The sequence below is a fragment of the Anas platyrhynchos genome, chromosome 2, assembly GCF_047663525.1.
Source record: "Anas platyrhynchos isolate ZD024472 breed Pekin duck chromosome 2, IASCAAS_PekinDuck_T2T, whole genome shotgun sequence".
NCBI lineage: Eukaryota > Metazoa > Chordata > Aves > Anseriformes > Anatidae > Anas > Anas platyrhynchos.
This window is the reverse complement of record NC_092588.1, coordinates 36,056,353-36,080,514: the sequence shown is the minus strand read 5'-3', so window position 1 is coordinate 36,080,514 and position 24,162 is coordinate 36,056,353. Positions and strand designations below refer to the sequence as shown.

Genomic DNA, 24,162 nt, shown 5'->3' with positions numbered 1-24,162 from the left:
GCACATCTGTTACTCCAGACGCAAACAGAAGCTGCTGCACTGATGTTTCTCCGTAACCACAGAGGTGTAACACAGCGGGTACAAGCACTCAGATTTTTACTTTATGCAAAACTGCAACATTAGGGCTAAATGTCCAAAGCTGCTCCTAACACACGCTGGCAGGACTACAAGGGCCCTATTGTTCCCCCCAGGCTGCAGGGCGAGAGTCCAGCCCACTGGAGGGACAGGCTGTCCTCCCGGGGAAGCCACACAGACCAGGTGTGCTGCAGCTCCAAGAGGAACCAACCTTTTGGCTCAGCTGGCACAGGAACAGTAACCCACAGCTCCCTAATGAAAGTAAGCATTTAAGCCTGCAAAGCTTAAGCTTATCCAAGGTCAGGGAAACTTAAGAAAAAAATTTAAGTGAGGCCAAGTATTAGGAGACATTAGTATGTTTACTGCCTCTGTGCCGAACCTGTACCAGAATGCTTGCCACAAAACTAGATGCCAGAATCAATTCCAGATTCAGAATATTTGTTGTTTGCATTGTGTAGGTGGAGCTTGGTCACATGCATGATGCCACTGTGGTCATGCCAGCATCCAGTGTTAAGGCTCTTCTTTCTTGAAGCTTGATTCACTCACAGTGCTGTGTCAATTTTAATTTGGTACAACTCCAGAGGAGTTATTCTCGTGTAAAACCAGACTAGTAGTAGCATGAACTGGGCTCGTTCTCACTATTCTATTCCTTCAAAGACTGTTTCTTACAAATACAGCCAGGCCCTGAAGTAAAGCTTTCAGAAACTCTGCGTATAACCAAACAGTGTTGTGGCATACTCCAAGTTTGGCTGTCCGTCTGCTCCGGTTACTTTCACTGAGCAAGGTCGACACAGGAAAGACAGATTCACCAGCCACATCCTTAGAGAGACTTCACTCTCATCTACCTGTGCTTTGCCCCAATTTCCACCAGCCAAAAGTGTGCCTACCTCACTTATCTCAAGCAATGGAAAACTTCATGCGGTGCCAGGAATTGGACTTGATGATCCTTATGGGTCCCTTCCAGCTCAGGATATTCTATGATTCTATGAAATATGAGCAGGTCTGCAGGATATTCACCATAGTCTGGCTATCACAGCCCCAGTAAAAGTCACCCCGTTTGCTAATACAGTCTAAAGGTAGATGATACAAGTTACCAGGACATATGAATAGACTTGTGTTAAGTCCCTCATCCTTTTCCTTAAAGAGATAATCTTATTTTAATGTTTATATTTTGTCACAAAACTGGGAAAGGCAATGAATGCCCATGTCTCAAGATAAAACAAAGTCATATTCAGATTAAGGCATGCTGGTATTAAAAAAAAATCATGCTGTACAGCTTACTCTTGCTTTTAGCTCCCACAATCCAAGCACACTTATTAGAATAACATCACTTCTACCATATAAACAATGGGAACACAAAAAAGCTTGAGGCTTACAAGCAGGTTGGGTTGAAGCATGTGTTGCTCTGTTACCCACTGACTCACACATTCACTTTTTCTCTGTGCCCAGTCCAGAAAAGGTTAAGCTACTTGCAGCATCACATGCACATGCATACAGAGACATTGCTTTAAAGAGCACCAAGTGTTTCGGTTCTCCAACAAAAGGGACGTGCAGTAACCTGGTACATAGATGCTTTATTTCTGACATTAATACGGTCTGTATTGTATGTGAGAGTCTTACATAAAAGAAAAGTTGTAGTACAACAAAAACAAAGATAAACAAAGCATTTGTTGTACATTATGTCAAACCTTAAAACAAAAAAATGGAGTAATATGTATTGAATTTTCATGCAAGTTTGGCTGCTGCATGTACAATCTACTTATAAACTGAAAGAAATGCAAATGCACACAACATTCAAAAAGTAATAAAAGATGCCTGACATATCAAAGATTAAAACCTTCTTGCTAAAGCAACAAAGTAGGAGTTAACTAGACAATCCAACCAATACCAACACAAATTAAAACTACTTATCGTAAAACTATGCTTAAACTTGGCATAGGCAGTTTTTGTGATACCACTTCTACTGAAATATATCATCCAGATTCCAGATAGTCATTCTCTCTCAAGGTGTTATTTCATCCTTTGGGAATTAAATGCAGTCTCCAGCATAAAATGTTTTGGTTAAATCCATTCTGGTAATCTGAATCTTGTACTGCCAAGAATTCCAATTGCCTCTTCCCAGCTTTCATAGGTGAGGTTAATCCTGGCATGATGGGTGTTTTCCAATCCCATTACTCTCAATTCCCCTCCCCCCCTAAAAATTTTGATCTGAATTAAAAACTGCTAAAAATGTTTATGCCTACTACTATCATAGCCAGGCGAATATTTAATATCAAAAAATCTAAAAATAAGGATTGTATAAGCTCTGAGATGTTTAAAAAAGTTGAATAACCATTTACTTTCTTTGTGCCACTCATCACGTTAAAATTCTCCATTAATAAATTATTCTCTACCATCTTTGATATTGAAATGATAGGAATACTTTCCACACCCTGCATAGTACTGGTTGATCTCATAAAGTTAACTAGAGAACCTGACATCATTTTGTAATTTTACATACAGTGCATATGATGCTCGCTCTTTCCATCTCTCATAGCAGCAAGCCGATTCTGCCACTATCTGTAGCAGCACACCCGGGAGTGGAGAGGAAGAGTGTTTGAATTATAAATAGCTAAAACTACAGTGTACAAGTCTATTTACCTGTCAGTATTTGTTGATAACACACCGTTGCAATTTGCTAGAAATTAACTACATAAAAATTTCTACAACGAAAGCAAATGAAAACATTCCTTCAAAAAAAAAAAAAAAGACATAAAATAAGTGCAAATACCTAAAATAGGCAACTAAAGCAACTGTTGTGACCTGTATTACTTTAAATAAGGACAAAGATTTTCATAAATAAAAGAATGTTCTTTGCTCTTCAAACATTTAGTAAGTATATAATGGTCAAACTTAAGTGCAGATAAAACCATTTTGAGATCCAAGGTGCCAAGTTTCTTCTAAAATAAAAAAGATAAAAAATGCATTAATTTTTAGCTCCTATGCAGGACAAAGTACTCCTGGGTCACGTACAGGACCCTAACCTTCTCTTCTAAATATATTAAAACAAGGTATGGGACCAGTAGCTGTATTTCAGGTATACCTTGTAACTATTTTGTAGACCAACATGATTTAAGGTTTATAGTGCAATCTTTATGTAGATGTAACATACAGTATAGATTTGTACACTTCACCTCTGTAATTCTTCTGCTATACCATACTTTAAGGTTAAACTTGTCCTTTTTCATTTCAGCTGTTTTAACAGGAAACAACGTTGGCTTCTAGACAACCTGCATACATATAAATATCTACATTTAAGCTTTAAAATGAAAATAAATTATAAAAAGACTCCTTTCCAATTTACAAAATTTTCCCTGTTCCTACATACTGTACAATACATTCAACAATCATCTCATTTTGAGATTTATGAAGAAAATACTGATGCTTTACACTAAAACCTAATTCACCCCCTCTGCCTACTTCTAAGTACCATTCGCAAATAAATATATTTAACACTGTAGTTAATTTCACTGTTTTGCAGCATACCAAAAAATTAGTAGTGCAACTTTCTATCCTTCCTTTTTACACCTCTCCATTGTGTTTCTTTGTATACTAGAAAAATGCTACATAAGCAAAAGCACATTCAGTCACGTATGTTGCTCATTCAGAAACCATTAACAACCTATAAACCTACTCTATATCAAAAATGCACTAGCAGAAAAAAGCAATGCAAGTCAAAAGAATAAATATGAAAAATAGACTTAAAAACTGTGAGTTGATGTGTACTGCAATGCTCTTTACCATTCTTTATGGTATTTCAGGGTGTTACTTTTTGAATATGTAAGAAACGCATTGCAGAACTGGTTGTACTATCCCTTGGTAGAGTTTCATGTCTGTTCTTTGTCAGTCAAGAGAAGAAAGGAAGCTTTAAGGTTTCCCTTAGCAGACTGTCTCAAAGTAAATACTTAATTCACAAGTATTGTGCTGGAATCTCCTTCGACATTGAGTCAGTTTCAATGGAAAGAGACGGTTGTCAGTTGCAGTGACCATCACAGAATCAGAGCCCTTGAAGTGCTGTTGGTGGCTGTGTATGTGCTCAGATATCTTCGTGCTTGTTCAGTCATGATAAGTTGATCTTCTGTTTTTCCGTAAACAACTGCTTCCCATTCACAATTTGACTGCATAAAAGAGAATTCCGTTAAAAAGATTCTTCTTTTAACTAAAACACTTCTTCATTAGAATTAAATAAGTCTCATGCAGCCTTCCAGAGTAGTAATAAATTATCAAATTCAAGCAATGCTTCATTTTAATGTGAAGGATTCTAGTCTACAATACAATACCTAAAATCTGTGACAAAGCTCTTTCGCACCCCCCAATCCAGCTCAGCAGCAGTATATCTGTGTTGCATTTTTAAGCTATAACACACACCAAAAATGCTCTTAAAAACAGATTAGTTCAACAATTGAAACATAAAAGAGAAGTTAATTAAGTCATCTTCTTTTTGGATATCTTTCCCTTCAAACATGCTAAGTTGAACAGGCAGCAAAACACATTATTGACAGCTGTCTGGTGACACCAAGGAAGGCAAAATGGTTTGGCAGCTGAAAAGATACTGTAAAGGACTTCATTGAATCAAACTGACAGCTGTGGAAGAACAGTAAGACATCTTGGGGATGTATTAGAAATGGCAAAGGCATTAGGAGTAAAAATAATGAATGGAAGAATAATTGAGCCACTAGTCCTGCTTCTTCCATGAAGTAAATCCTGCACATTTACATGAGTTATTGAACCTCAAGCTGATTTGTAGCAGCTCTAAATTGGACCTGACACTAGCAGACTGCAGCATTATGAAGAAAGCAAGATTCTAGTTCATGCAGGAGGGAAGGAGAGGAACATGTAACAGAGGAAAAAAAATCAGAGAGAAAATCAGCCATTTGAATTTCTGTGTATTTCATGGCAAGGCATCATGTTTAGAGGAGCCAGTAAACTGAGAGGGAATTTCTCTGAGGAGAAAGGAGGAAAAGAGTGAGATGGTTCAATAAGAATATTAGCAAATCCAGTAATAAGCCCTCCTTTTCAAGTATTCAGAAGTGCATACTTCTCAGTCAGATAGATGTGTACCTTTACTGCAATTCACAGCATTTAGTTCTGTTTTGGAACAACTATAGGAGGTTTATTCTTCCTTCTCATTAAGAAGTATCAGAAAGAAATACTGTTGGACCTGTACTTAAAAACATTGTTAGAGCAATTAAGTGGAACACAGAAGATCAGACTCCAGGTGCCTTGCCTGTTTTTTTTTCCCCTTGATTTATTCAGACAAGTGGATGTTCTGAGAAGAGACATTAACTTATAGAGGGCAAAATGGAACAGGTGCCAACTGAATCAAAGAGAATCTCTCCCTAAACCTGGTGGTCAAAACACAAGCACCCACACACAAACTAGGTTCCACTAGCTGAACCAATCAACAGTTTTAATGATATGGAAAATATAGTGTTGTACAAGAACAGGCACTTTACAAGAACAATTACCAAACAGAACCTGTGGACTAATTCTGCTTAACGAATCCCACTGGGATTATTATGAAGCAAGGACCAGACAAATTCAAGAAACGTAGGTGCTGTGGATGTTCAGTTTGCCACAAGTCAGTGCTACAAACTTTCTTAGTGCTTGACTTGAGCACCCAATCCTATTTTCTACATCTCTGCTATCCTGACCCCGTCACAAGTACACATATTTAAATCTCAGGGAGCATTTATTGAAGCATCAGAGTCACATTTAATGAACTTGGGTATGAGCAAACACTTCATGGACCGTACAACCAACTTCTGAGAAATATGGATAATGGAAACACTGACCCAAACAAGATAACTGAATAGAACTGTTCTAGATGTTACAAGACAGAGACAAAATAAATTATTTAATAGTTAACCAGCCAACCAAACTAACAGAATACTTTGAAACCAGACCTGAAGAGCTTTCTCCATTTTGACATTTTTTGAAGCACATGCATTCAGTTTCTTCTTAATTACTGCATTTGCTTTGTTTGATGAATTTGTATCCTGTTTTTCTGATGTCAGGTTACATCTGTTGTCATGTATTTCCAACAATGGTATCATTAATAAAGACGTAGTATATACATTTTCTGACTATTAAAAAAAAGCGGGTAGGGAACATGAATAATAATTAGTATTTCATTGGAATAATATTCAACTGCTTGAAAAGAAGCCAAAATGAAAACAAAGCAAATACTATTAGACAGACCCTAGGAAAAAAAACTGAAAGGAAGCGATGAACACCACATAAGCGAACCAGCCTGCTCTACACTAGGATTCACAGCCAATACTGAGCACAGTAAAATGATTAGCTGCTAGCATGGTTTCAGCATTACTGAGTAGAAGTTTCTCTCTTCCATATAAAGCCTTGCTACAGCTGATATCATTCTGTTACGAGCAAATTTTATCAAGCCAAGTGGTAACTACAGAACAGTTCTAAAGAAAAAAAAAACACAACACTTGTAATTCAGTTTAGTACAACCCTTGTGAAAGTAAGGACAAGGAAACTAGAGTAAAAAAAAAAAAAAACATATCAAGATCAGTATCAAAGGAAGAACTGCTTTAAGAACTGAAATAAGCACTAGATTGGCAGTTCCACTGAAGAGTTTCATATGCTGATAACATTTGTGGAAATGAAGAAGAAAATAATCCAGCTTTACTAGAGCAAAAATGGAGAAAGGTATATCACAGTTTAAGAGTATGAAATTAGATGAGAGTAACTGTGGCGTATGTACTTGTTCACTTGCAAAAATACACTATTAAAATGTGTTTAACTGCCTTTACATATTCTCCCTTAGACCTCACTCCTAACTTATCTCCCCACTGGCACACAATTTCCACTTAAGGACTAGCACATTTTTGATTTCTAAATCAGGTATTAAACCACCATCTCTCTTCGTAGGACACAATGTTCCTGTTGCATCAGCATCCCTCACTGAGATAGAGGAAAAGCAATTTCTCCCAATCCACTGTCTCTTATGCACCAAAAACTCATTGTGTATCTTGGTTTAGGCTCGATAAGCTGACCATCAGTGATGCACAATATAGCATGGCATAACAAGACGTTACTAAGGGACCACTGAATATTTGTTTCCGTTTTGAATGGCTGCAGCAATGAGGAGTACAAGAAGCCGGAGGTGTTCTTAGGGAAGCACAGGATTTCCACTAGGTGGCAGAGCACCTAACACCCGGTAAGACAGACACCTAGGCTTGTAGTGGAGTCTGAAGCATTTAAGAAGGGAATTTAGAAAAACAGCTACAATAAACAGAAAGGGGTTTGACTTAAGCACCTGTTCGTTTTTATCTCCTACCTCTTGAACATCACTTAACACCTGATTGCAATTCATAGACATTTGCTCTTTCAGAAAATAATGCAAGTGCTTAATTAAGAACTATTATTATAATAAAGCTTTCCCACAAACTACATGACTAAAGATTAATTTATTCAGTCACTCAAGTAGAAAAAATATTGGGCCACTTTTGAAAGAAATGAAAGACCAAGACAGTCCCATCTCTGAACTCCTGATTTCTTGGTTGCTGAGGGAGAATTATTTGAATTCCTTCAGGCAGAGGAAAACCACAAACTTTATCTCCCACACACTTGGTGTTTCTTAAAGTATCCTGCTATTATGTGAAGTGGGAAAAGGAAAAACATGCTGCCTAATATGCAATTACGTATCCTCAAATCATGCCTACCACATCGTCAAGCATGCAAAACACAGGGGTAAATGCCATCTACTTGGTGAATTACAGACAGCTTCAGCGTACTGTGTATGCTAAAGCTTATTAGTTAACCAGCATGGAAAGTATGCTGCTGTAATGGCAAGCCTGCTAAGCATCCACACCACTTCACTAGTCAAAATTTCCCGCTTCCCTGCCCTGAGGGCCTGAAAGAAAGAATTCATGAATGGAAGAGCAATGTTCAAGTATTGCTTAAGTACTTAAAGTAATAGTTCAACATTAAGGTGATTTCATTTCATAGATTTATGATTCTAACCTTTAGCTGATACAGTGAAAAATATTCAATTTTATGTTAATATTGCTGCCAGTGATGCTCTTTAATAATTTAATACCGACCTGTACATCCAAACCACTATCTTCAGCAAAGAGCTGGGCACCAAGGTCTTCTTTTTCCCATGGATCTAGGACCAGTGATTTTCTGACTTTTTTAGAAGAATTGCGCTGCAATAAACATTTTGCAAAGAAAGATTGTAAAATATTATTGAAAAGCAGTTATTTCCTATCTGAAATTATTATTGTGAAATTACCTCCTGCTTGCAGCTTTTATACACAGAGTCATCTTCCTCCTTGAGAAATATATCTGTTCCAGTTTCCTCTTTCAAAACTTCCCTAATGTCTTCCTCCAAGAAGGCAAGTGGTTGCGACTAAGTTAATTAAAATTGGAGGAGAAAATACAGGAAGTCTATTAGTTTCTATTTTTTACCACATTCTATATCTGCCAGATAAAAGATCTTGCAAAACATAACAGATAAAGGATTTAAGCCATTGTAGTTAATAAGCTACAGATCAACATTTCAAGACTACAGAGATTTTATAATTCACATTACTCCACATTATTTGTAGCCAGATAAAGCATATACTTGCACACTGTGTCTAAAAAAAACAAAAACAAAAACCACACAAGATAGCATCAAAGATGATGTGAACTATTTGTTCACATTTGTTAGCAATAGTTACTCACTGACAAAGGGATAAAAATTCTTTATAAATACTAAACACAGAAAGACATGTATGCATATATGCACACAAACATACTAAAAAGTGTACTATCAAAGTCTGACTCTTGTTGGGAAAGGAATTTATATCAATCGTAACACAAATCTTTGAATAAGACATTGATAGTCCTAAGTACAGTACAGAATTTCACAGAAGCCATACAGATGGCTCCTTTGTGTACCAACAGGAGAAGAATTCCCTTAAGCCCTCAAAATTTGATTTTGAACAGGAGGTTAACAGTGGACAGAAACAGAAATGCCAAACCACTCCATTTGCATAGTGAGAGACTGTGAATCTATAGGGTAACACAGATGGTGCCAAGCCCTGTGGCAAAGTCTGAGCTACCTTCTGTGTTTGCAAAAAAAGAAGTAGTCAATATACATTGGCTGGAATTTTTTCAGAACTTTAAAAGCATATGTCTACTGAATTCCAAAAGTTATTATGCATTAGCATGCCTTAGCTAGGCTAAGAAGGGAGCAAAAATTGGATTAATTGAAAAATATGTAACATTATTCATAGTCAACTAAAAAAGGTCTTCTGTGACAGCCAGAAGAATCAGAAGAAACATGAATTCCTAAATTAGGGGGTTGTTTTTAGATTGAAGAAAATTCTAGAGTTCACTCAAGAAAACCCGTAGGAGGGATATAACACTTCTAAACATCTTCCCATCCAAAAAAGCTCAGAATACTAGCATGCTGTGATAATTATCTGGTTTCAATCCTAGCAGTACAGCAGAGCCAAAAGCAAAAAAACAGCTCAGCTCTTACATGGCCCAGAAGATTCAGATAGTGCATTTTTTCAAGTTAAACGTGAACATCGGTTAAAATAAGCAATTAGTCACTCATTCGGTCATTTATCTTCTCCAGTTTGCTCTTACAGGGTTATCTGGTTGGAGAACACACCCCCTTTCCCTCTCTCACTTATAATTTTGTGGTTTGAAAACCAGAATGCAAGTATTAAAACTTGGTTCTCAGACAATGATGTTACTACCTAGAAGGAGATACAATGTTAGCACGGCTGCACAAATTTAAAACACCTCACAAATGCAGAAACAATGTTTTAGTCTATGTCAGAACTCCTAGATTACTGTGTGTCAAGTGTTTGCATGTACTGAATACCATTCAAAAAGGCAATGCCTTCATACTACACTGAGGGATGCCAGTCTGTTCAGCATAGAAAGTCTGAAACACATTAAACATTTTATTTTTTTTCTAATCTATGGTCTAGCTGTTCTCTTGAATAATGCTGAAATTCGCTGAGACATTAGCGCTGCTTGAAAATGCTTTTCAAGATCATGCTGAGGCTCACAATATCTCAAAAACAAGAGGACACAATTTAAAAAAGAAGAAAATAAATGATGTCATCACATACCGTAAGTTTAAGAGGACCATACTTTTTTTCCTGAGCAGCCAGAGCATTTTTAAAAGGAGTTGGTGTCCTCGGTGTTGAACCCAACAGAGATCTTCTAATTGTGGGAGTTCTAAAACTATTCAAACATAGAGAAGTGTTCACACATGCATTTTAATATTTTACTTTATCAACAGTAATGTGATAACATGAATCTAATAAAATGAATCTAACAAACAATTTAAGAAATACCTTAATTCACACAATAGATACCACCACCATGAATCAAGTATTAAAATCGCCAAAATATTGCCCCAGGTATATAAGAACTTTAAATGGATTTTGTTCTGTATTTCAAAAAAGAAAAAAAAAATTAACCACCTGTTAAATTAAAAACAGGAAGCCAGTTTACATTAGTACACAAATATTGAAGTGTGAGGGTTTCTAAAAGTCATTCATAGCACACAAACAGGTAGACTAATTTCTCAGCATTTAGAAAAACTTGCATATATTGAGCAACACCATCAAATGCTTAATGTCATAACCCTACCCAACGTTTTCCTTTTGATCTTTTGGTGTCATTTCCTTGTGTAGAGGAGTCGTAATGAGAACTTTCTGCCCACAGATTGGTGTTGATGTGAATGCAGGATTTTCAAGGTTAAATTGTTCGTTTCCAGAGCAAGTGTTGAAAAACTAAGCACAAGAGAGAAAAACTAAGTCAACTTGAAGGACAAAGCTTCACCATTGTATTGAGCACTAAAAACATATAAACATATATCAGAAGAGCTTTTACTGATAAGCCCCAATAAGCTGTGACTTATACTCCAAGACATTTGCCGTATTCATCACTGAAACTTGTAAAAAATTCTTACTGCTTGTTTATGCCATAGACAATAAGCTTCTATCTACAACCATTTGCATGAAAAAGAGTGAACTGAGACATTAATTCCCCCCAGCACGAACGTTAATTTTCCAAACAAAGCAAACATGTTCTTTTAAAAAATCTTTTTGATAGATCTACCCTTATATACACGTTTTAAGAAGTTTTTAAATATATTTGTTTAGGCTGTAATGTATTACGAGGGGATAAAGTAATTTATAATCCACACTCTGCAGACTTCCTAGCTTAGCTGTATTTAAAAATAAACTCACCTGTGATGGAGAAAATGGTAGTGTTTTCACTGGTGTATGCTTTAGTGCAACATTGATGGCATCGTTACATAAGCCATCGTTCAGTTCATTAACTGGTGATTGCCCAACACGCAATCTCTTCTTCTTTCTTAGGATAGTAGGTGGAGTGCTGAATTTTGTTACGTTCGGGGTTGTTGAACAAATTCCTTCTTCCTCACCACTGCCATTGTGTTTTTTGCCATCGAGCACAATACCGACGTTAAACTGGCACTCTGCAGCCCGGTCGTTGTGTTGAATCCGCATCAATTTTACTGGAGCTGGCTTGACAGGAGATGCAACAGCCTCTGAAAGGTCAAAACTGGTGACATCACTCCAAGCTACGGGATCCTATGAGGCAAGATAGAAAACAGTCAAAAACTAGCAGACTTATCTGAGATTATTTCACGACTCACCTATCTAACAGCTTTCTACCTTCAGAAGCCACATACTGTATTATACTCCTTCCACACAATGCTAAAACTCTGAATGTTTTAAAGCAGGCAATAAAAAAAATCATTCAATCCAGGTGAAACTACGGACAAGTGCACAATAATGCATTCACAGAAACATTTTATATCCATTAAAGTTTTGATGTCCCTAAATAAACTTTTTGTTAGAATGAATACAGACTTACAGATTCAATAAGCTCTAGTGTCTCTGCAAATTCAGGAATGGTTTGTAGAGATGATAACACTGCATTTGCTTCCACAGCCAAGTACTTAGTGGGTGAATTCTGCTGAACAGATACGCCCTGGGTCTCATCCATGCTGTAGAACTCGCTTGTTTGTTCCCCAAGGCTATTTAGTGTATTAGGCACACAGTCTTCCATGACAAAACTTCCAGACCAAGTAGGTAAACTTCCAGCTTGCTAAAAAGTATAAAGAAATATGTTAACCTTACTCAACTTAGAAGTTGAACAGAGTCATTTGTTAAGTGGAGAAAATAAATAGTATGTGGAAAGACTAAGCTAAACTATTAAATTTTTCTCTTTCAAACACCAATTATCTGTTTGCATGAATGCAGTTAGTGTTTTCCTTATGTTAATACAACTAAACATTCTCAAATCCTGTCAGATTTTTATCTCAATCTTCATTCATATCTTATGCATGCTCGTACATAGATAATTATGGGTTGTATTGGAAGCCATCCGTGATGAAATTTCCTGTGTTCCTGAACATTAGCATATTACAAAATCATCTTCACTAAAGTACAAGGTACGTTTTAAGGCTAGAAACTTCCTAAAATGTGAAATAATTCCAGTATGATCAGATTTTTATTGAAGATTCTACCCTGACAGCTTGCTTAACTTCTAAGTGGTTATTCCCTTTTAGTATACCACTTAGTGCTCAAGAAGCAGATTCTGGTTTGCACTGAAAATCTAGAAACAATGTGGATTCTACTGTATAAGGAGAACATCACACTGTTTCAAGAGAAAGCTCAATCACATAAAACTGGAGGTTGACCTGTAATCTAAAATACCAATCAGTAAGGTTGGGTTAAATATTTGACGTTGCTCACAGCCCTCTGTTTCTGAGGAAACGTCTGTCATCTGCAAGCTTCTCCCATTCTACTCAAGCACATGAAAATTACGTACAGTGCAAATTTATATAGTATTTGGTATGTCCAGATGTGGATAATATGTACTGCAAGCACACACCGAAGTTTGACAAAAAATAATACACAGGACCAGAGATAAACTTTTGAAATCAAATAGGACAAATCCAATACATCTTTCACTTTTCTCTGATGTACAGTTAATTGACGTTGCTGATCTATAAAACTGAATTGCAGTGGTATCAACAAGCATTTGCTGCCGTTTGGAAAGAATTTAAATTGCAGGCCTAAAATTAGGAGTAAGTGTCAAATTGCAGGTCACATTTCTGTTGTTTTCAGTTTAGAAAGTGGCACTGAAAGTATTTTGCTTCTATTTAACATATAGAGTTTGTTTTATAGCTGAACAATAGCTTTGATTTTAGGAGGTCAGATGAAAAAATACCATACAAATCCAAACATGCCTGACCATGCCAAAGATTAATCTCAGTAAAGCATATAAAAATATTTACAGAAATTTACAGTCCTTACAGATGATACTCGCTTTCTTCTGATTTCATTCTCTGCTGACATAAGCAGCAATTCAAGTTCCTTTATTTTCTTTTCTTTATCAGGATCATCATCAATAAATGACTGCTGAAAAATTGAAGAAAGAAGCCATTACTATTTTGCACTTCTGTCACCCTTTCACAGCAAGGATCTACATCATACTTCAGCTACATTTTTACCAGCCATCTGCACATAGCTGGAACAGAGCCATTCCAGCTGCGTCATATTTTGTAACACAGTAGTCACTTGCAAGTAAATCAACTCCAGCGATTAACAGGAGATGAATCTGGTGTTAACAAGCTAATATGGTTTCTAATGTGCTCTATAAATGCTAAGTATACTATAGCACTTTTTAACTATAAAAGTTATTCAGTTCCACCTTTCATAGAAGCAACAGTACTGGCAACTCGATAGATGTGCTTGTGTTGTGTTCTCATGTGTTTCCTACAATTTTGAATGATTTGTTTTTCCCTCAAATAAGCATGTAAGGAAGTAACAAATTGTTTCAAATCAACGTTTCTTGTCAGAATGTCCCGACAAACCATTCTACCACTACTATCAGAAATTAAAACAAGTTAATCATGTTCTGGTTTTATTTTGTTTTGTTTTGTTTTGTTTTGTTTTTTTGTTTTGTTTTGTTTTTGTTTTTTAAATCTCCCTAAAACTTTCTAATACTGCTATAAATACAGGCAAGTGAAAATATATGCCAGGAGCTTCAAGACTAGTTATACTCCCTGGTTTAGGGAGGATTTCAAGGAGCAGCAAGTATCTTAAACATTTCTTTATTATAGTACAATCCAGAGTGTCAGAAGTTTTGTGTCATGAGGCTTTGCTAGGATTTGTATTCATATACTGAGATCAGGGAAGAAAATTCACTACAAAGCAGATGAACTGCACAGGGAAACTTAAAGTTAGGTACAGAGTTCTGCAGAACGAATATAACACACCTAGTGCAAACAAAACATCTATGTTTCCCTATGTCAAACTGTTTTATTGATTTCAAACTCACAAAAATTCTTCTAGGAAGTCATATTGCCAGCCAAGATATACATTTAGTCTGTACCACACAAGGAATTTCAAATCCATTACTTAGTAAACAAGAAGCAAAATGGAACCAATATGTTTTTGATGTTTGTTTTTTTTTCTTTACAGTTTCTCAATGCTTTAGTATACAGAATGCTGCAAAACAGCGTTTTCAGCTGATTGACAAGTGTTCATCAGTCACAAAAGATAAAGCATACTGAGAACAAAAAAAGTACAGCCATAACTTTTAGTTATTTGAACGGAATCTTTTCAGATACTGTATTTAATACATACATAAAGTAGTAAAATCCCATCTTTAAATCTCACAGGAGTTAAGTAATACAAACAGGTTGTAATTTTTATCTAAATATTTCACTAATAACTATGTTTTAAGCCATACTTCTATCAGAAATAAGCACAACTCTTGTGCCCACATACTACATAAAGAAATAACATATTGTGCCCTTCATTATCATCTAATAAAGCTCTCCTAAGGAGGAAAAAAGAGTACAACAAACAAAACCACTTGCAGCACTGGGATCTATGAGGACAGCTCCTTTTTTCCTATCTAGAACTATCTATCAACCGAGTCAGAAAATCTTCTTACAGAGGAACATACAGAAATTTAGATGAGTGATAAAAACTTAGAGACATTTTGAAGCTATGTGTTTACTCTTCATTTTACAGTATAATACATGGTACAGTCTCTTCATTTCCAACACACAATTTACCTGAACTAAGTTGGCAGAAGCAGAAGCATGTTCTATACAGCTGCCTTCTGGTGAGGCATACTGGTATGCTGGAATCTAAAAGACACAAATCATTTTACATACCCTTAAAAAAAAGGCTATAAAAGTAGCTCTAGTTTATTACATATAAAATATTTATTATAGTTTAGAAACCATTACTTACCATACCATCACAAAAATATTTAACAGATCTTCATTCTTACAGATTTGTTTCTAGTTCCAAACGCAACACACAATTTGAAACTGGGAAACACTAATTATTCTGAATTTAGAACTTACATGTGTCTGAATAGGTATGTAAAATTGATTCTGAGTGTGCAAGTGTTCCATAGCCACACAAGGTTTGTGTTGAAGTTTGGATGAACTAGCTCTTTCGGACTTTATACCATCTTGTAAATATCCTTCCTGTTCCACCTTTCTTCGCATTGTTGAGTTCCAGTGATTTTTAATTGAATTATCAGTCCTAAAATGAAAGTGCACAACAATAACTGGTTTCCGTATCTCAGAAAGCTTAACATATGGCATAGTTCACAGGGTTTGTTACAAGTGGGTTAATCTGAAGCCACAAATCCAGAAAGCTCCAGTAGCTTTGAAAGTTCTATCAGTGTTTTTTTGTTGTTGTTTTTTTTGACAGAATTACTAGAAAACTGCTCTTTTCAAAACTTCCTTCTATTGAATTTGAAGTCTGCAGGAAGATAGGAGCAGAAGAGAGAAAGCCTTGGTTTTGGCTATGATCATGGGTAGGAACTTTTTTTTCCTCAGATACTTACAACATCAATGTGTTCAGTATCACTAGATCATTTACCCTGTACTACAAATTTGCAGAACATCAAGCTAAAGCACTCAGCCTACTGTCCTGCAGTGTGATAAGAGCACAACGGGCAGGGTTTACCATCTGAAATCATCTTTTCTAAAATGACAGTATGCATTCCCAGCTCTGAAGCTGCACATGAGCTTTGTGGAAGAACATCCCACTATCTCTTGGTGCCTTGACTTTGTCTGGGGAAAGCAGGCATGGCAAAAGACCAGTAGCTATTGCCACTCCCTTGGAAACAAAAGGCCTGCAGTTTGACAAGCATGGTGAAATCACTTTTAATACTAGGCAAGAGTAGAGGATGAATTCACTACAACCAAAAATACTAGCAATATTACTACTGGCATTAGAGAGAGGTATGCTTCACTAGAGCTCAACTCCAAGAGGTATTCCCCTTTTTCATCCCATTAGTGTTAGACTCTTCACCATCGCCCATGTCTAGGATCTGACCTACAGGTAAGAGGCTCATCTTGGGTTTATTTTCAATTAGTAAGTTACTAAATGAGGAACGCCTCTGTCTTTACAATCTCATCTTCCCTCCCTGAAATTCTATTCAGATTCTAGCCATTCCCTTCCCATTCCTTCAAAGGATTTCCTGCAATTCATGGCTTCAATACTTTATCAAAACTTCAAACTTTTAAACACACATTCCAAAGGACTCATTATCCCATCATAACGAGAGCTGACATCCCTTATGAACATGCTAGACAGTCACCTCCTGAATATACACACTGAATTCAGAGGGTCAGCTTAACATTGAATTATTAACAGTACAAGGCTAAAATTTTATTTCATTGAACTTTTTGTACACTGAAATAGTTTTCTACAAGCACGTAAGTTGGCAATCATACTTAAAACAAAGATAAGGAGAACAACGCATACAATTCATTCTTAATTTAGAGTCTACATGGTAATCAACAAGATTTGCAATACACAATTCCTAAGCCTGGAGTTTTGAAGGTTACTTAGAGTCTCCTTTTGAGTGCCCAGTTTAAAAAAAAGTGTTGCACAAAAATTAGGAAAAAAAAAAGGAAGTCACCCTAAAACGTATGTTAATGAAGGCACTTTGATATCAACTCATAGGATGTTAAGGCATTCTTCCCCTATTACTTGCAGGAACTTTCTTTAGCTCTGCAAGAACTTTTTCATCTCTTTTAAATTAGATGTATTGTAAGTGAACAGGAGGATTTTGAAGGAACCTGCAGGATGCTAGAGAACCTTCTCTGGTTTTCTGTCTTTTTAGGAGTACATAACCAAATGCAAAAATCTTAAAAAGATAAGGGTTTCATTATTTATCAAGATAGAGAACTTGTTACAAGTTTCAACAGGTGATCTCTGACTAGCAAATCACATTGGAAAGAATTTTTTAACAACTGCTTTCCATATTCCAATATTTAACACAAATAGAGTTGAAAAGCACCTTCCAGGAAGAAGTTTTGCTATTTCAGCCCATCGGTTTCCCAAACGCTTGTGAGCTTCGTAGATTATTCTGTCTTCTTCCTCTGTCCATGAAGACTTTTTTACCTCAGGGTTGAGATGGTTATGCCATCTCTCTCTGCATTGCTTGCCTATTCTTCCTTTCAGGTGTTTTGCAATTAGAGACCAGCGCTTTGGACCATACTTCTGAACTAACTCAATAACCTGGAACACAAATAAAAGCATGTTATAAATGCAATTCCTAATTTTTCCTAATTAAAAAAAAACTGAGAACATATGAATTCCCATGTTAGAAAAGGATCATAATAGTCAATTTAATAAGAGAGTAGGACTACAGAGGTATAATATGACTTTGCTTTTTAAAAATTATTTAAAAAAAAAAAAAAGTTTATTAAACCCAATTTCGCTGGGTTTAGAATGTAAGTATATACTGATGACAACAGATATTTGGATGTTTCAGGACTCCGGTCATCCATTCCATAAAGTGACATGAGAAAGTTGGAAGAAGCAGCTGGTGAAGATGCTTGATTTGACTTCTTTCAAAAGCATCAACACGAAATAAGAACCTCCATTCCAACCTCCATCCAGTCTCTACAAAGTTGTTTTTTTTGTGTTTGTGTTTCTGTTTGTTTTCTCTTTTAAACACAATAGAAGCCTTTCCTTAAAAAGGCTGACAAGAACTGTTAAAGGATATATTAGGCAAATCATAACCAGAATTTGACAAATACTGGTTTTAAACAGCTTACAAGTTTTATGCAGTGACAATAAGCAGTGGATTTGAAATACTGTATGCGAAAGCTCAATGTATACCTCCCTAAAGTGCAGTGCAGGTTTATGAGGCAGAAATTTGCAGGGCAGATCAACAGAGGTGGGAAGAAGGAATCAAAACCACCATTATTAGCTTATTTAAGAGTAGAACACGAAGTAATTTCCCTCAGTCCAAACCCCTGTAAGTCTGATGGGTTCAAGAAACAAAGGATGTAAATAAGACCTTTGATCTTTGGTGCCATGAGAAGTCCTCTACTTAGCGCACTAGAGTTCAGCTAGCAAGCTGAGCAAAGGGAAATGAAACACTTGAGCAGACCAGACACTCCATCTGCTTAAAAGCAGCTGCATTTTTTTCTTCACATACAGCAAAATATAATGTAATGTAATTCACTGTGTCACAAGATGCATCAGACATCATGTGGGGATGAAACCTAAGAAAAAGGTAGACACTCTTAGCAGCCATATGTCAATTTTATTACAGTAAAAGAGCACAATATCAATTAGTTCTCATTACCCTCTGATCTTCTTCTTTAGTCCAGGGACCTTTAATCAATTCTGGGTTTAGTACCTTCTGCCATCGATGCTGGCACTGAAAATCTGAACGATTCTGAAACAGAAGACCAGTGTAGCTGGTTAAACTTTAATACATAAGATTAAAATATTAGTTAGCCAAAATTAATATATTATTTCAAATTAAAAGACTTATTCAGACCTTTTTTCTAGGTATCAGTTCTTTTTATCTCGAATGCAAGTGTTCTCAGTTCTTTACTACAGCATTAAGGAAAAGAGATTTATATCAAGGTTAGCTAACACACACTAATTAAACAACACTGCTTTTTCTGCTAAGGACAGATGGTGCTTTTCTGTAGCTTCACTAAGGATCTTTTGAAATATTGTTCCCAGTTATGAAAGAGAAGCTTTCACTTCACCCCCTAAAAAGCATCTGTAAGAAAGTTTGGGACTACAAGGGTAGTTGGTCAGATCCCTAAAAATACAGATAAGAGCCTGTCCCAACACAGCGTACTAGCAAACCTCTTATGACACTGGGATACACTAATTTACTGTCTTCAGTGCAAGCTGCTGGATAGCGAGTACTGAGTTCAACATTTCACTGGGCTTGTCTACCATGCTAAGACAAAGTTAAATGAGAAGCAGTCTACAAAACCTCAAAAAATACCCAGAACACTGGTACATCTACAATTAGGTTGAGCACAGTACCTTCAAGTTAATCCCAACTAGACACTATGCTTAAAACCACACTAGAGGTTTTATCACTTCCTGGAGAAGACAAGCTGTGAAAGACTTTCAGTAGAGGCTACCTGTTTCTATTTTCAGTGCAAAAAAAATTTGGAAGTTGTAGCCTTGTAGTGCTTTTACCTTCCATTTATGAAATTACAGCACATTTTGAGAAGCGAAAATGTATGACGGGATAAAGCAATACAGTCATTTCAGTTCTGCTTTAGCAGCAACAAATTGAAGGTGAACACAGGCTGCATCACCTCCCTTGAACCACCTTCTAGCAATCTTCACTTTTTTGTACAGAATAAAGGGGTTTATTTGTCAAATAGTAGTAAAACCACAGCAGCTTCTGAATGCTTTAATTGCTGTTAACTGAAGATCCAGTTGATCTTCCTAGCAAAAGAGCATCAGTAACAACACTGTGCCACTCCTGCCAACCTCCTTCATAGCAACTGAAGGTATCATTAGGCGGAAAGATTTGTTAGGGAAGCTGACATTGCTGTAACAACAGCAACACAAAACAGAAACATACAAACACCTTTTTCTAAGGTGATCAGGAAATTGATCCTGCTTCTTTGAAGCAATCTTTCAGGTGCAATCCACTCTCCTAACTGTTGGAAAGTCAGAATATATTCCACAATAAAAACAAACAGCAAGTGTGGACATAGGCTTTTTTTAAAAAAAAAAAAAAAAAAAAAAGTCATTTCAAATCATCATTCAAGTCCCAGTCTGAGCTAATAAGGTTTTCTGACATCTGAGCTAGATTTCAAGTCCAAATTACAAGCATCCTTTAAAATATAGACATATTTTTAAGTACTAAGTGTTTCTGGTTTGTTTCACCTCAATTCCAAACTAGAGTTATGACTGAAACAAATAAATATTAGAGAGGAACTTAACTGAAGCAAAGATTCAACTTACTTGTAGATGACTAGCAATGAAAGCCCAATCATCTGTACCATTTTGTTCCACCAGCTTCTTTAGCCTTTCATCCTGTTAAGACATAAGCTCAGCCAATAAATACTATGTGCTATCTCGATGTAATACTAAAGAATAACACATTTCAGCATGCAAGCAATATTGAATAGGAATGAAATTAAAGCAAAATAAAGCATTACCTCATCCCGGGTCCATTTCACCCTGCTGCATATCTTCTTCAAACCTTTTTGCTGTGGGACTTCATAGTCATGATCTGCGTATTGACGGTCATTTTCTTCTTCACTGCAGAGTACAACAGAAGAATGAAGATATTAGAAGCTGAGTTTAAAATAACTCTGAATAACTTATTTTTTTTTCCAAACTTTCTTTCCAAGCTTTCTTCCCCCAGCCAGTACATATTGTTATAACACGCGGAATTTGCTTGAACATGACATATTCACTATGTCAAAGGAACAGAATGAACTTCAGTTTCTAGGCCATATACTGGGATACAGACTGATAACTCATTCCAAGTCAAGACTTAAATCTGAAGCAAAAGATATTAAAATCATCTTTCCGTAACATATTTATGAATCTTTAAATAAGCAAGCATATAAAATGAATGGGTTTGCTAGCCTGAAAAGATACAATTGTATTCTGTCTCCCTAACTCATACAACAAACACAACAATGTTGCCAAGCAATTCAGCATCAGCTTGAGATTTTAAATGGTCTCCTGCCTTGAATAAAAGCATTGCCTCGGTGTTACAGGAACTAGAGACAACTCCCAGCTTCGAAGACAGGGATACCACAGCAAGAAATAACTGTGCTATCAGGGCTGACCCTCTAAGGTAAGAGTCAGAGGGGCAGGAAGCCAGGTAGCCCTTGTGGCTCCGTGTAGATCACGCTCCACCTACCGGAGAAACACCTCCTTCACAGCCTTGGCAAACAAAGCCTTTCAAAGAAGCACGGTGAAATGCTCCGTGGAAACATCTCTTAAACGTGTAAGTCAGTGCTTCGCAACAGACAGCCGAAATTCATGTGTTCATGCTCAAAACTGCGTTTATTAATTCTTCTCAGTCTCGAAAATGACTTTCTTTTTTCAGCCAAAGGTAAATAAATCCCTTCCCGGTAATGAAATGAACCTGTGCTGGTCTCCCGAGAACTGATTAGGTGTCAGAGCTCTGAATTACTACCCACGACGTGCAGCTCACCCCCGCAGCTCGCCGAGCAGCCGCTCGTGTATGAGTTATTTCACAAGATGTATCTGCTCTGCAGCTAACACGAGTGCACGGTCACTTCAGGAGAGCACCACTTACTTGAAAGCTTTACTACAAGGCAGGACACGCCAAATTCTTACAAAACCAGCGTATCTCATGCTGCTTCTACATCCTACACCACATCTTTCATGAGGATTGTCCCTGCTTAATGTCATGATGTGGCAGAAGTAGTCATCAACACACACACACATTAAAACTCTGTGGAGCCAGTAAGATGCAAGGCAGTAAGGTTGTCTACAGGTCAATATTGCTGTTCCCTTTTCTCAAAAAAAAAAAACAACCAACCAAAAAAAAAAGCTGCAAGTCTATTTTATTACAATGATTGTAAGAGTTTTGCCTTAACTGGCTTAGGACTTAAGAAAATAGGATTTAAGCTCGCAGGTAACTAAGAGCTCTCCCTCCTCCCCCTTTTTTCTTTTTTGTCTCTTTCTCACAGGCTCTCAACAAACTTCAGGAGCGTATCTTGGTATCACAATCCTATTTTATACCAAGGAAACCGCACAAGCCACTTCTACCTAAGAGTCTGGCCTGGCGGTTAAGCCCTTTGTCAACGTGCCCTCCCCGCTCAGCCACCGTACAACCACCTAATTCGAGGACCCAGCCCTGGGTTGGGTGAAAAGGGATGGAGGATTTAAAAAAGGGATTTTTTTTTTTTTTAAAAAAAAAAGGTGAAATAGGAAAAGCAGAAGACAAAAGGCAGCAATGCTGAGGGAGCCGGTAGGATGGGCCGGCGGCCGTTGGGGTCGGTGCTGAGGTTCCGCTGCCGGCACCTTCCGTGGGCACCGGGGCCAGCCCGGTGCGGGGCTGGGCACAGCGGGTGTATAAATCACCCCTACGGGAATATTTGGGGCCGTCTGCTTAGGATTTCGATTTATGAGGAGGCTTTCCAGGGTGTTGGGTTGCTCGTTTGACCTTTCGCTCGCAGTTATGGAGCCAGGCTAAGATACCACGTGAGGGGAACGCAGGCACCAAGTTTCCTCAAATAATGAAGAAATCTGAAAGAATAAATAACGCAGTGCACGAGCTGTGCCGGCTGTCTTTAAAGGCACACACAAGTTGTGCTTATTTTGTAATTCTGAGGTGCGAACCGTTCACAGAAAAAAAAAGAACTCCCAAATGCAAAAAAAAACAAGCACAGGTGAACAAAATTAAACTTAAGTCCATCTGGGGCTGAACCAAACTTGTTTCTTTTAACTCCCCGCTTCAGCCCATGACCTTGAAGGCACCAACTGGCAGCTGGGATGATTTCGTCTGGGGGCTCGCCACCCGCCACAGCATCCCCCTGGGGCTGCCGAGCTCTACCCAAAGGCTCCCCCGCGATCCGCGGCCGCTTTTATTTTCTGTTCTGACCCCGAAGCGCCCCGCACTGACAGATAAGGCGAGATCAAGCTCGGGGAGGACGAAACCGTCGCTTGCAGCAGCAGCAGCACGGGTGGAAACCTCTGGTGACAGAGCACCAAGCACACCGGGAGCTGGCTCCTGCAAGCGACGCCTCCCGCCGCATCTTTGTCCCTCACGCCAGCAGCGCCCCAAAGCCCTCCCTGCCTGCCTCCCTTGCAGTTTGTCCGAAAATGGGGGTTAGTTTAGGGGCTGATCTCGCATCGGGGAAGGCGCCTGTAACTTTGGGAGCACCCCCAGGCGATGAAGGCACGGCAAAGCCCAGGTGCCGGAGGCAGCTCAGAGGCTGGCAATGGGCACAGCGCATCCTTCTCCCTCCTCGTCCCTCCCTCGCGTTTCTCCCCCGTGCCATTTAGGTCAGGCACAGCGAGCAGCTCCCCGGGACACCCCCCCCTCCCCATGAAGGCAGGGACACCCATTTTGGGGACGGGCAGGAGGAAACCCGCAGCGGGACCACCCGGGGCCGGAGCCCCAGAGGAGAAGGTCCGACCCGAGGCGGCCCTTCGGCCTCACCGCGAGGAGGAGGAGGAGGAGGAGGAGGAGGAGAGGCGGGGGTGCCGGGGCTCGGAGCTCGCTCACCTGCGCGGCCGCTTGGCCATCCTCGGCGCGCACCATAGGGGGGGCCGCCACGGCGGCGGGGCGCGGCGCGGCGTCCCCCGGCCCCCGCAGGGGCCCGGGCTGGGGCTCGCCCTCCCGGACGACGGAGACGGGCAGCGGCGGCCGGAGGAGGAGGAAGACGACGACGAGGAGGAGGAGGAGGGCGGGCAGGGCTCCGGCGGCGGCCCCCTCCTCCCCGCCGAGCCCCGCGGCATCCGCGGCGAGCTGCCGACCGCCCTCAGCCCCGGCCCGGCCCGGCTGCCTCAGCCCCGGCCATGGCCCTGCCCGCACGGAGCGCGCGGGGCCCCGTCCGCCCGCGGCCCCTCCTCCCGCTCCTGTCAGCGCCGGCCGCGGCCCCGCGCTGGGGCTGGGGCTGGGGCTGGGCGGCTGCCGCCGAATCTCGCGCCCAGGCTCCCTCCCGGGCCGCCGTTTGAATCTGCGCAGGCGGACTGCGCGCCCATTGGCTGCCGCCGCCGCACGCGG

General features: G+C 38.9%; 1 protein-coding gene across 3 annotated transcripts; it reads right to left on the bottom strand.

The window, feature by feature from the left end:
- Window positions 1–1,629: 1,629 nt before the first annotated feature.
- Window positions 1,630–24,133, bottom strand: MYBL1 (MYB proto-oncogene like 1). Of its 3 annotated transcripts, none has more exons than XM_027452306.3 (16): window positions 23,662–24,133; window positions 20,606–20,708; window positions 20,409–20,480; window positions 18,766–18,858; window positions 17,467–17,687; window positions 15,512–15,695; window positions 15,215–15,289; window positions 13,443–13,544; window positions 11,995–12,228; window positions 11,343–11,708; window positions 10,741–10,883; window positions 10,215–10,329; window positions 8,375–8,491; window positions 8,184–8,288; window positions 6,021–6,200; window positions 1,630–4,232 (listed from the first exon to the last, which is right to left on the bottom strand). In XM_027452306.3, exons 1-16 carry the CDS (start codon window positions 23,892–23,894, stop codon window positions 4,104–4,106), a joined length of 2,472 nt encoding a protein of 823 aa, XP_027308107.1. In that variant the 5' UTR covers window positions 23,895–24,133; the 3' UTR covers window positions 1,630–4,103. The 3 variants fall into 3 exon arrangements, with proteins under 3 accessions (XP_027308107.1, XP_027308106.1, XP_027308109.1); XM_027452305.3 differs by having other exon boundaries at window positions 13,443–13,547; window positions 23,662–24,132; XM_027452308.3 differs by lacking the exon at window positions 6,021–6,200 and having other exon boundaries at window positions 13,443–13,547; window positions 23,662–24,129.
- Window positions 24,134–24,162: the final 29 nt, after the last annotated feature.

Bases quoted from the DNA above. Each gene is read 5' to 3' on its own strand.
- MYBL1 (XM_027452305.3), bottom strand. From the start codon at position 23,894: ATGCCGCGGGGCTCGGCGGGGAGGAGGGGGCCGCCGCCGGAGCCCTGC. The intron at 10,884-11,342 runs GTGAGTTTATTT...TCTTGTGCTTAG, and splicing joins TACCATTTTCTCCATCACAG to TTTTTCAACACTTGCTCTGG. The intron at 8,492-10,214 runs GTATGTGATGAC...TAATTAACTTAG, and splicing joins ATGGTCCTCTTAAACTTACG to TCGCAACCACTTGCCTTCTT.